Source organism: Apostichopus japonicus, chromosome 13 (genome assembly GCF_037975245.1).
Source record: "Apostichopus japonicus isolate 1M-3 chromosome 13, ASM3797524v1, whole genome shotgun sequence".
Taxonomy (NCBI): Eukaryota; Metazoa; Echinodermata; class Holothuroidea; order Aspidochirotida; family Stichopodidae; genus Apostichopus; species Apostichopus japonicus.
The window spans coordinates 9,360,961-9,374,704 of NC_092573.1; the positions used below are offsets into that span (position 1 = coordinate 9,360,961).

General features: G+C 37.5%; 1 protein-coding gene across 1 annotated transcript; it reads left to right on the forward strand.

Annotated features, from left to right (window-relative positions):
- Positions 1-887: 887 nt before the first annotated feature.
- LOC139979077 (receptor-type tyrosine-protein phosphatase F-like) lies at positions 888-9,994 on the forward strand. The gene is made up of 7 exons (XM_071989740.1): positions 888-1,064; positions 3,854-4,144; positions 5,006-5,311; positions 6,129-6,434; positions 7,380-7,685; positions 8,010-8,339; positions 9,396-9,994. The coding sequence occupies exons 1-7, from the start codon at positions 911-913 to the stop codon at positions 9,722-9,724; spliced, it is 2,022 nt and encodes a 673-aa protein (XP_071845841.1). The 5' UTR covers positions 888-910; the 3' UTR covers positions 9,725-9,994.
- Positions 9,995-13,744: the final 3,750 nt, after the last annotated feature.

A 13,744-nucleotide genomic window follows, 5' to 3' on the forward strand; every position in this document is an offset into this window, starting at 1 on the left:
ATCCACGCATAATTGTTCGAGCCCTCACAGACTTTTACCAGCAACAATGATAACTAATACCACGTGTTTTTAATCCCTTTGGTTAACTGGAGTGTTAGCTCAGTGGTTAACGCCGGTGCCTTTCAATCATAAGGTCCCCGGTTCGAGTCGCTTCCAGATCAATGTATGTCGTCAAGTTACAGAGTTGTTGACAATTAACAATTCATAATCATGGACGTTAAATATGAATGTAAGAGACTGACTTCGGTCAGATTGCGGCTTTGATAAGCCAATGAGGCTTCTTCGCGAGTTCCTGCTTGCAGGAGGATCTAATATACATGCATACATACACACATACATACAAATATATTACAGGTTAAAAGTACACATATGCACGATACCAATATCATATTCGTTATATACGTTTCCCTAAGTAAAAACACTGTAAGTTAAATGAGCGGGAAATTATATCATCCTTTCCCTGAGAAGAAGAAGAAACTGAAGAAGAAGAGGAAGAAGAAGACCTAGAAGAAGAAACAAAAAGGGACAGGTTAACAAGATTTCTGAAATATTTTATGTTTGCTTACCAAATTGACCAGACTTGATCACCAGTTTGTCCATTTTTCATATACGTGAATATATTTTTTATTGTTTTAAGGTAAATATGATAACGAAATGAGATATTAACAAACAGATGGTCTTCCTTTTTCTTTGATAGGCAACTTCATATCCGAAATTGTTCAGTCTTTCACTTTCGTTTCGTTTCATTTTGTTTTTTCCCTTCTATTTTTTCGTTCGCCTCTTTCGCCTTTTCTTTTGGCCTTGAATAAATAAACATATACACGTCACGTACCTTGACGTCACGAAGCTTGACTATTTTAAAAATACATTTCAGCAAAGTCATTAGGGTCAAGTTAAATGTAAAGGCCCTATGCGTTTTTTGACCCTCATTCACTTTCGAAAGAGAAACCTTCACAGAACAATCCAGACGTGCTCTACAATGGAAGGATATCTTCTGATACAAGTTCTTCTTTTGTCGTCATTTTGTCTCCTGACAAATTGCTGCTTGCTTTCAAACAACGGAGGTAAGTTATATATCATAAATCATATAGTTAGTCATACATTAAGCAAAGCTTGTTTGTCTGATTGGTAACTTACTGTGTTATAATGTTGGTAAATCACATATAAATTTATACACTGGGGACTGGGAGAATGCATGCTCTAAGGCGTTTTTCTTTTCTTGCACAGGCTCTATCTCGGGGTGAATTTTCTAAAACAAAAGTGTCATTGAAACAGTTTGTTTTCGCGCTCAATGTGTATGTTTCAGACTTTCCCCATAAAAGTATCATTAAAATTTGGATAATCGAATCCCACAAAAAATTACTTTCATTACATCTTACAAGATAATTCCACTTCAGATATATTAAAGAAGTTCCACAACTAATTGTGACACTTTCAGATTATATTCAATTCTTGACCATTAATGTTATGTGGAAAAAATAACTACTCGTGTGATTTATTGAAAAGTTATTTTAGTAACATTCTTTTGTCAAATTTTCGGAAATATGACATCAAACACAAAACACTGTTTAAAGAAACTATAAGCGTGTGGGGAAGTTGCTAATAGCTTTCTTCTACATATCTTAACTTACCTTTCTCATATGACGTTTGCACAATGGTTGATTGCAAATCAATAAATGGAACTGGTGATACTGTCCAGACTAAAAGAAAGTAAAACATTCAAAGAAGATTGAAAACGACAGTGTTTGAAGTGGAAACAGGTTGACACGGAAAGAGAAATATAGAAACACACACGCGCGCGCATCCGCACAGAGATAAAAAACGAGTAGCTGCAAAAAGGAGCAGTATTGCATAGCTACAACAATATATTTACATGAAGTCTAAAGCTGAAGAAAGCAAATTGTAAGAACATTTCAAAGCTCATTGAAATTATGTTGCGAAAAAGCACCGTTGTTGAACACAGACTATATCAGCTTATAAGTGATGAAGATATGATTGTATTTCTAAAAAGACGTTTAAAACAGCATCACACGTTAGTGTTTAATTTTCTTCAGGATTGTATGTATGTAGAGATACATTTAAAAACAGCAACGATTTTGAAACTCCAGATTCGTACCAATATATATATATATATATATATATATATATATATATTAACCAGAGGTGAATCATAAGGCCTGATATCAAAAGAGATAGTTATATAATTATACCAACGGGAATTCTTCCGTCCTCGTTGCCTTACTTATGTTCTCGCACAAGATCTCTTATACCTCAAATATGTTAAATTAAAAGGTTCCATTATCAAAAAGTACTTACAGTTTAATTTAACATTCACCAATAATAATATAAAAAAAAAACATCTAAAAGCGTTGGCCTCATTCTAACCAGGCTATCATATCAACGTAATATTGAATAACCAACTTTTCAATTTAAGAACCATATTCGGTTTCAACCATTTAAATGTTCATATTCAGTTATGGAAGAGTTATTAACCTCTAATATATAAAAGCTGTTAGTCCCACAAATCGCTCTCCTTTAAAGAGACCGCAGTTGGTCCAACATATATATTTTGGTAAACTTTGTTATGCTCCAATATGTTGATATGATGGCATTCTGATTTTCTGATTAAATATATGTTGTGATCAGTTTTGAAGTGACCATTTTGCTGTGAATGTTTAAATTTGATGAAATTTGATAAATAATCATACCGTCATTTTTCAAATAATTTTTAATTTCTCACCTATAAGATTCAATTTGGAACATGGATTTTGTTGCAACTTGTTTAATATATTAGCTATATTTGCACACAAAAAAAAGATATCTTAACAATTTTGACGGCACCTTTACCATAAATTAATGATATGATATAATTTGACTTCATTCATTTTCTATTCAATTCCATCATCATGTAAATCAAGTTACTGCACTAGTACGTAGGTTGAATTCAAATATACTATAGCCGTTTCGCTAGTAATAAAGAAAGGAAAATGACACATTGTATAGCCTTTAGCCTGAATAGCATTGAAAGGCATACTAGAAGGTGATATGAAGGGGAAAAACTAGAAGCGCGTTCGCTTTACCAAAAACAAAAAGGCAGAATTTTGTTCATTACCGTATTACAAATTCGACTTTGGTATTAGATACGGTATATAATCTGCAACCCCCCCCCCCCCCCCCTCAAGAAAAAAACGACTTCAATTTACAACAAATGTGCATATTATAGTTCATTTTCAGGTAAGTGATATATCCTAAAATACAATACTATACTTCGAAAGTATACTGTCGTAGTTTCTTTACTTACTACCCAGAGATTTGAGAATAAGTTGAGTAGACTAACATGGAATTGAGTTTTTCTGGCATAAATATGAATCATGTGAAGCGGAACTATGAATTATTTTTGCAATTTGTTTAACGGAGATATAACTGTGAACGTGTAATATTCTTTTCCTTGAGTAATTATAATAAAAGTTGCACTTACAAAATAGTCCTGACTTTGGTGAGGTTATTCTCCAGGTTAGTATACCGTCCCTTATATTCTCCAACCATTTACACAAGTTGATTTGCAATCCTTGGACGTTACATATTTCCTCACCCATGCGAGGGGGAGGGTGTAAAAGGTGTAAAAGGTCAAGATCCGAGATGGGATACTTTCTGCAAGGTGTTTAAGGTATTACTCCGACGTCAAAGAGTCGAAACGCACATATTACATACATATTGCTAGACTTCATATTAAAATCATTTTCCAACGACACAAATATCTGGAACTATTGCCCACTTTAGTATGGTTTTTAGTGGTTACGAACGATGAGGTTGTCGTGATAAATGTGTTTCCCTCTTTCTATCTCTTTGATAGCATGTGCAATGCAGAATTCATTTTACGGAGGGCGACTCGCCTTAGTTGGTGAAGGAGACCTCCATCAGGGCAGTCCTCCTCCTTGGGCTAATCAAAGAGTCTTCGTCTTCCAAATGCCGACATCGTTCTTCAAAGGAGGACACTATCGCTCCAAGTTTGGGCACCGTGGCATCGGTCGTATCTGGATGCCAGAGGAAGCACCATGTGGTGGAGAAAGATCGCAACACGTTTGTCCATCGGAAACAACTGACGAAGCATTCTGTCTAGACTCTAGCTTACCTTGTTACCAAAGTAAGGAAATTTACGCATCACAATAACCTTCAAGTTCATTAAACCCCCTTCCCATCCCTACGACTTAACGTAAAAGTGCTTATGGGCTAACGATTACAAAACATATAACACTGATAGATAGATGGTAGGTTTGATTTTAATATATCATGTATTATTGTAAGGTTATAATTGATGACATATTTTACGCACTACTTCTAAATCTTAAGGGATTATTTTGCCTACAATATTGCCCACAAACCTAGTACATGCATAAGTGCGTGTACCAAACATCGGATAACTATAGGTAACTATGGATAGTAGTCGGTCGCCCATTGCTCTGGACTCTCGGCACTGCCAGACTGACCCGTGTCAGTACCCCGCCCTTGTGCATAGCTAAGAGTGAGAAAGTCTGATATGCTGTATCCTCATTTTATTTTGATTATTAAGTCGAAAGGAATTAGTGACACTCTTGACAATGAATTAATAATTTTGCTATTTGTTGACGGCAAATACGTATGCAATTCTACGCCCCTTAATTTACTGCCACTAGCCGGAATATTCCGGTGGTGGTAAACTAATGTTCTGTAATGTTTTTGTTAGATTGTGTCACGAATCACTCTGGTAACGTTAAAGATCACGATACCATCAATTGCAAAATGAACCGAGGTTCAATTTGTCTTCTTCAGCTCTTAAGATGTACGCATCATCTTGCCGAATAAGACAAGCAGTACGTTTTTACCTAGCGGTTCTACGTTGTACATTGTTTGTTAACGCAATATCCCTTCAAAAAACTTGCATGAAATAAACAATGTCTAGTATCAAACAAAATTATAATAAGCGAAACAAGACTGAATCGATCGCTTGTTCATGTATTTTCTTCAGCACCACCGTCTTATGACCAGTCGGAGCCACTCGAGTTTTCTGACGTAACGTCAACAGGTGTAACCGTGACGTGGCCAGCTTGGGACGAGACGGTCGATCATGGTCACGGTCCCATTGTTGAGTATAGGATACAAATAAAAGGACCAGGAGAAGAAGAATTCACCGAAATACCAAAAGGAAGACAACTCTCTCATCAATTCACCGGTTTGAGAGAAAATGTTAATTACAAATTTCGGATCAGTGTTATCAGAGACCATCCCTTAGGAGAAGGGACTCCAAGTAATGAACAAACATGCAGGACATCAGGTATGCAACTCTTTAGGCAACTGGCCCTAGTAGATAGTCGTTTAATGGGTTGACAACAAAGAGAAATAGTTTTATATAATCATTATGTGTTTACCGGTACTAAGGTGTCACAAAGGTAAATAAAGCTAAAACTATTTATATTCGACCCCGCTACCCCTTCATTAGCCTATACGTCATTCCAAAAGAAACGTATACTAATAACTATGCACTTAATGTAGATGAACTTATATATTGGGGAAATATTATATCGGTGTATGTTAAAACATCAATGATAATAGTTTAACTTACAAACATTTTATTTCCGAAGATAGGACGTAGCTCTTTCATTTTTTGAGAAATGCCGCTTTAAACATCTAAGGCTCATCGCACAGACCATGTGGTCAGTGTTTCAGATGCAACACAGGAGATAAACTCAATCGGAAGGACATGCCTTAGATAACATGTTTATAAAGCTTCATAAATTTGTCAACACGAGATGTTGGACACCATTCAATGAATCTCTGTTGTGTATATTAAGGGGCAAGAAGAGCATGATTCGACTTATAGGTATTGGAATTTTCAAAACAATGGATTAACATTTAGGCCTTCACGGAGGGCCGTTGTCGTTATCAATTTTATCCTAAAGGAGCATTTCAGAGATTCCGCATATATTAGTATAAAGCTCAATTTCTTGAAACACTATATTTGCAGTCTTTTCTTGCTTCTCGATTTTCTTTCACATATCGTGAATGAAATTATGAATGTTGTCATCCATTGGCTACCACAAGGAGAATTGTTCCATATTTTAAATGACAATTACTCCTCTTTCACTTATTAGCGCCACCGTCATTCGCAAACCCCGAACCGTTGGAATTTCAAGATGTGACTTCATCTGGAATAACAGTCACATGGCTAGCATGGGACCCGACATTGGACCCCGGGATTGGTCCAGTGACTGGTTACATGATCATGTACCGTGAAGAGGGTCATAGAACATGGAAGAGCAAAGAAACAGAGAGTCTCTCTGTTCGGTTAACCGACCTAACCGAAGATACGACATACGAGGTAGCGATCAAGCTGAAATATAAACAGGAAAAATATACAGAGCAAAGTACCACACAGACGGTCAATACTGATGTTGCAGGTATTTTCTTTTAACTTTGTTTTTCATTAATAATTATTTGACAGGAGCAGTATGTCGGGCTTCCATGGAAGCAAGTGGGCGACATATTGAAAGCTAAAACCCTTTGTATTCGACCCCGCTATCCCTTCATTAGCCCATACGTCATTCCAAAAGAAACGTATACTTATAACAATGCACTTTATATAGATGAATTATACTTTTGAGAAATATTATATGTCTGAATGTTAAAAAATCAATCATAATAGCTTACCTTTATAAGATTTTATTTCAAAGATAGCACATATTTCTTTCTTTTACAACTACGTTGCTAAAAATGATATGTCTTCCTACAGCTACAAAGCAGGCTCAAAGGACGAATTTTACTTAACATATTATTTTGATACTTTGTATAAACTGTTCAAGTATATCACTACTATCAGTCCAGTTTGTTTTTCTATACCACGTTTAGTTTTTTGAGAAATGCACCTTTAAACATTTGAGGTTCATCGCACAGACCATGTGGTCAGTTCCTCAGATACAACACAGAAGATAAACTCAATCGGAAAAACATGTATGGCCTTAGATAACATGTATGTAATGCTTCATAAATTTGTCAATACGAGATGCTGGACGCCATTCAATGAATCTCTTTTGTGTATATGAAGGGGGAAGAGGAGCATGATTTGACTTAGTTATTGGCATTTACAAGACAATGGTATAACATTTAAGGCCTTCACGTAGGGCTGTTGTATTCATCAATCTTACCCTAAATGAGCATTTCAGAGATTCTGCATCTATTAGTATCAAGCTAAATTTCCTGAAACACTATTTTTGCAGTCTTTTCTTGCTTCTCAATTTTCTTTCACATATCATGAATGAAATTCTGAATAAGGTCATCCATTAGCTACCACAAGGAGAATTGTTCCATTGTTTGTTAATGACGATTACTCCTCTTCCACGTATTAGAGCCACCGTCATTCGCAAACCCCGAACCGTTGGAATTTCAAGATAAGACCTCGTCTGAAATAACAGTCACCTGGCTAGCTTGGGACCCGATATTGGACAGGGGAACTGGTCCAGTGACTGGTTACATGATCGAGTACCATGAGGAGGGTCATAGAACATGGAAGAGCAAAGAAACAGAGAGTCTCTCTGCTCGGTTAACTGACCTAACCGACGGTACAGCATACGAGGTAGCAATCCGTCTCAGAGACAGGAATGGCGATTACACAGATGCAAGTGTCCCACAAATAGTCACCACGGCTTGTGAAGGTAACGTTGTGTATTTAAGATTTCGGGAAACACAGGACAACTTTATCATGTAAACAGAAGAGGAGAGGTAAATTGAAAGAAGGACAGGAGGACATAATTTAGGTTTGAGAAATTTACAACGACAATCCTTTCAGATATTTCGGTATCTGTTATTGAATATTGAAATTAGTCTTCCTCGTCAATCTGTCACTTTCTCTCTCCCAAAGCAAATAGGAACATGACGAGGAAATTGAAGAAAGTTGCCACCGCAAAAAGTTTTAATGATAAACAGAAGCGTGAAAAACGTTAAAGGTAATATCTGTGTCTATAATATACTTTCGTCAGGTTTGGTTATCACTGACCTCAATTACACATCATCATCAAGACGTGCGGGTGCTGCAAGAGCTATCGTGATGTGGTCGGTGGAGGGAGTCACGGACTCGTGCAGGGTTCTAAGTCAAAGTCTCTCTCTACAACTCTTGGATGTCCTTGAATGCGGCGGAGTGCCACCGACAGTGGATGCTACACCAAGGGTAATTGATGTGGAGGATGGTGAAGTAAGGACAAAAACAGTTCTTCGTTTGACGGCGAACTCTCTGTACAACCTTACTTTAAGCCTGCACACGACAGCGGGCAAAATTCAAATGTCAATGTCGATACAAACCGATACCACGGGTAAGTACAGTCGATATACTTCAGAAGCGTGCCCAAAAAGAGGGGGTAGCATGCCCCCACCTCCGATTGTCAGTATGGGAGAATAGTTCAGCCGGGTGACTTTTGCATTCCGCCGGGAAAAGAACTGGACCGCTACTACGGATATATCCTTCCCCCTCTTTTATCAACATTACACAATGTATTTATTAGCAAAACTTTACGTTTAGGGTAACTTATATCAACCTAATTTATAATCTTATATCCGTCAGAATGCACAATTTGTCGATTTGTTTTTCTAGGGACCCCCCTGTGCAGGCTACTTACATAATTCTAACATTGTTCGACTTTGGCTAAAAAGTTATCATAAAGCAATAGATATCAATGGTGAAAACTAAGAATGAATTTCCAAACATGTTATAGCCTCCCTCAGGAGAGAACTGGGCATAAATTTCTGCCGGCTGATTGATCCAACCGGCGTTGCTGTGGCCTTAAAACGCATTTGGCGCCCCAGAAGAAACTAGCTTCTTTCGAAGAATTCGATATCTTCTACAAATGTCAAGCTGGTGGCGCCGCTGGGGCTTTAGTCTGAGCGGCACACCATTCCGAGCCGGTGAACCGGCAGGCTAGTAAGTGCCTGCCCTCCCTAATACTGAAACCAAAAGGGGATAATAATATAGTGATATCACCAAAAAATTTTACCCCCTAAAATAGTCAGAACCGACGATCTACAACTTGTGAGTATCTCTGCAAAGATTTCGCACATTTCATCAGGTATGTGGCTTGGAATAAAGTACGAAACATGCCAAAATTAGGTAAAACAGCTAGCTCAAAAGAAGAAAAAAAATCGTCATTGAATTGACCCCTATTATACCCTGTACTACAAGTATGTTACAGTTCCAATTCGATGGTACTTTGGTTATATAAAGGACGGCATTTAAGTTACAGGTTAAAGATCGTGTCACCCGAGGTTTGCAGCCGAGGTTTCTTGCATGATTCAGGGAATTCCTAGCATGTTGACAAGTGCATTCCAAAGTTGATCAGTGTAATATTACTTTCATTCCTTTATTTTGTTTCAAGGACCAACTGGTGGACCAACGAATCTCTTGCCGGAACAGAAAAGAAATGGCGATTTGGTTTTCAAATGGGATAAACCTGAGTGTTCTGAACGTAATGGCCCTATAAACAGTTATCATTATACGGTAGCCAGATTCAGACGGAGTAGAAGGAATATGGTTCCAGTTATCGCCGAGCACGTTGCCGACGACAAAATAAGACTCAGAAAACGTGACGATAGGCTTTTGCCGGATGTGGAATACGTATTTGCCGTCAGAGCAACGACTGGCATGGGCAGTGCTGATTTGAGTTCCCCAACAACTGAAAGGCAATTTCTGTTTTCGTCTGGGTAATGTGAATCACTTCAGGAAGTAACGACTCTATTCCCTGCATGCAGGTTACCTGCGTTATGCCATGGTACTTGCGTTAAATCATCTCACCTGCTACTGACGGTTGAATATTTATTGGGACGATAATCATGTAGGTGTAGATTATTCGTGTTTTGTTTTTGTTTGTTGCAAGAAAATATACGGTACCGTCTTGTAATAAAACAATTAACTAATGTTGATTTTTTTTCACAAATGCAATAAAGATTTTGCACATTACAAAAGTAAAAGCACAAATTGTCTATGAGTTTGAATTTTAAGTTTTCTTCACTTGGAAGACGAACCTATGGATAGCGACATGGAGTTATTGGAACGGAATGCGCAACTCTACTTCAACTTTCGAGTGACTCCCTAGTGATTTACGAGAAATCATTATTACAAGCTCTTAGGCAGAAGCCAAAGACGTAGATAGCGCTACCCCGCGTAGCAGACGTTACCTTCTTTCTGTTGCTAAGGAAACTAAGGAAACATAAAGTGGTATTTAACAAGAGTGGTTGCCTTTGCAGGGAGAAGACGTAACGAAACATTGCACCATTGCTACTCTGAATTGAACACAATCTGAGCAATCGTCGATCATTGTTAATCAATAGTACCTGAAATCTTTTGATTCTCCTCGCGATTTTCGGTGCAAAATGGTTGTTACATTTTTGGCAAAATCGTTGAAAAAAATGGTAAAATTCCACAAATTTTAGTTTTAGAAAATGTAAATAATCACCTCAGTCTCGTGCTGTCCTGTAATACCTGTAATACATGATCACCAAGCCTTTTAATCTTGGTTTCGTTTCTTCACTCAGATTAGTACTTTGATCTTTTTAATTGAGAGTTTTAATTTAGCCAATTAGGAGCTTAGCGAATGCACACAAGAGAAGACTAGTAAAGAAGTAATAATCTACAGGAAGCAGGAGTATGCTAAGTGGTTCGAACTTCATCCATTCATTCAATTTGGGAAAATTGCTAATAGCAGATAACGTCACAAGTTCACGGAAGACTAAACTGAAACTCCATCACCACATATTATCTATAATGGTCGTTCATTGAAGGAAAAGATACGTTTGCCAAAACTGAATATTCTTGGCAACTTATACCTACATAAACATAACTTGTTATATCATCGCGGTTGATTACTTCCAAAACATGTAATTTTCTTTTGTTAATTGTTTTTTGTTTCTGTTCAGAGAAGTGTGATACTCCTGAAATATCTATTTAACTATAACAATCTCTTGTAATTCGACTTCTTTCTATTAAATGTAGACGGTTTATGCTTCATAAAGATAACAGGAAGCATTTTCAGCATAAGTTTAAAGATAATTGCACAGAAGTTTGACTCTCCTGTTTTAGCATATCTGGAACGATCAAATTAAACATTGACTTGAAAGGAAAGTTATAAGTATAGTTCAAAGGAAAGTTAACGTTCAGCAGATGAAAGGAGGAACAAATTGCGCAGTTTGCAAGCAATCCCTGACTGTTTTCGGGGCAAGCATTTGGAGTAGGTTTTGTACCCAAAGTGAACTTGAAGCATGCAGTTGTATTGTCAGAGAAGCACACAAAAATTCTTTATTTTTGTTAAAAATTTCGGTCCAACTTCCTACTTCAAACTTGGAATAAATCTAAATAAGTACACACCTCAGTCATTGACATATTGTGAACCTTCACAGTCCGTTTGGGTTAAGTTGGAACTCTAGCCAATCAAAGGTCAAAACAGTATAGTTTGATACCCAATATTAGAATGAACGGTGCTGCCGTAAGCAATTTCCACGTAAATGTTCAGTGTTTGTTCTGGTTTACTTGTAGCGAAAGTCAGTCTTCGACGTCTATAAATATAACATTATGTTAAAGGAATTCACCTAGTCCCTATCATCAACTACTTACGTTATAAATTGTTTTATTTTTTTCAGTTTGAATCAAAGGTGGCTAGGAATAACATGCCATTCCAAATATCTAACGAATTTCGACAAATAATATTAAGGTTCAGTAAACGTGATGGCAGTGATGGTAGCTTTTCAGTTTTTTACTTCATTAGAATGTACGCCCATTGACCGGCACAAGTAACACAATGGCATACATGGAGTGGGGTGAGGGTGGATGTGGAGTGGGGTGAGGGTGGGGATGGGGGTGGGAGATGTTATCATATATGAGATATAATGTCACTACAGTGTGTCAACGTAGCTTTAACCAACGCACCAACAAGAGGAATAACGTTCACATGTGAATGACGGCGCTAGCTTAAAATACTACACATTTTTGGAAGGAAAAAAATTGTCTCTGCAAGTAATAGCAGAATAGCGCCTCATCAGGCCACATATTTAGTGACGATGGCTGCAAACATGCCGGTCGCAAAGGGTGTTTCTACCCTCCAGCCATAAGCAACGATTCACTCACGCCACATAGAACGATTCTTTCTTTTAGTTTATTGACATTTTATTGTACAAGACTGTAAATAAAATATATCTTATTATACAAATTAATCTTATTAACAAACTGGAAGTTAAAATAAAAGAAGGAAATACACATTTGTCGCCATATTACGCCTAGAGCACTTCTTGTCGATTTGTCCAACTCTCTTCGCACTTTCACGGGTTCTTTTGAGACATCAAGGGAGACATGGACACGGGGTCCTACAAAAAAGGGCCATACCACCACCGGAGCGTCATACACTCCTATGTGCTTTGAACCCTAGCACGATTTAAATCACCAGCAGTGCAAGAGCCTTGCATCAGCTAACTTATAGCATCGGCCATCAAGTCAGCTGGATTAGTATAAACACTTTGGAGAGGAGTTCATGAAATAGAAAGAAGCCAACTTTATATAGACTCGATCCCGGAACACCAGATTACAAGTCCACGGCTTTTCCCACTGAGCCACCTGAATAGTTAATTTTCTTTAGTAATATACTTGAATATACAATAAGGTTACAATGGTTCTTTGGTATAGCGTAACACACAGAAGAGAGAAATGCGCTCTTTGTAAGATCTAGATTGTACAATCAGGGAGTTGCTCCATCACAACTGGCTGGTACAATGAGATTACAATACAATGTTATTGATGATTTAGAAGCAATTAGAAGGATGATTAAACGATTCGTTACGCTACAATGTTTTTGACCACATTGCAACACACAGAAACAGAATGTAAGTTTGAAGGTATATCTTTGTACAATAGGCTGACGCTTCCACGCTATTGGGGACTGCGAACAAATAATTCATAACATTACCGTTGTTAATGCATGAAATCCTGAAGGCTTGTTTAAACTAACTCAAGAGGTTTTGTTGTGAATTGAGTAACACGTTTACAAGCATACTTCAAGTTCATGCAGATGAAACGGCTGGAGGAAATTCTAACATTAAACAAGCATGACCTTTTCACATATCGTTGCAAAGGAGGTAGCGGAAAGGCTTTAAACGTTCAAAATACATAAGGTGGCAATCCTGTTTAGGGACCTGAATTACTCAGTGATAGTTTGGGATTAAGTAATCGAAAGTTTGAGATCAAATGTCAACTAGTAATAGCAAGGAATAAAAAGTCGAAATATCCGTATCATAATATCTGAAGATAGTATAAAAGTTTTTAGTGAGCATAACCTTGCGTTTAGGTCTGCTTATATAGACCTTATGCCCCAGAATGCACCTGTAGACGCTCAACTTTTTCTATTGGAAGGACCCACACCCCTTACGTTAAAGTTGGATCCATGTAAGGCTTCATCGACCCCAGGCTACACCGCTTCTTATAAAGTTCCTTGATTAACCTCTAAGTCCGTCATGGTTTTCCCACTATCATAGAAAATTGTATCGTCTGCATACATAGCAGCGTTGCAGTGTGATAGACATAAATCAAAGTCATTAATATACAGTAGAAACAAGCAGTGATAGACCAGAAATAGATCCCTGTTGAACACTGCTATGTATGGTCATGCAGGCTGAATGAATCCCGTAAGCAAAGTCACTTTGACTTCCATCACACACTCAATAGAATCTTAGTAGCATTGCTATA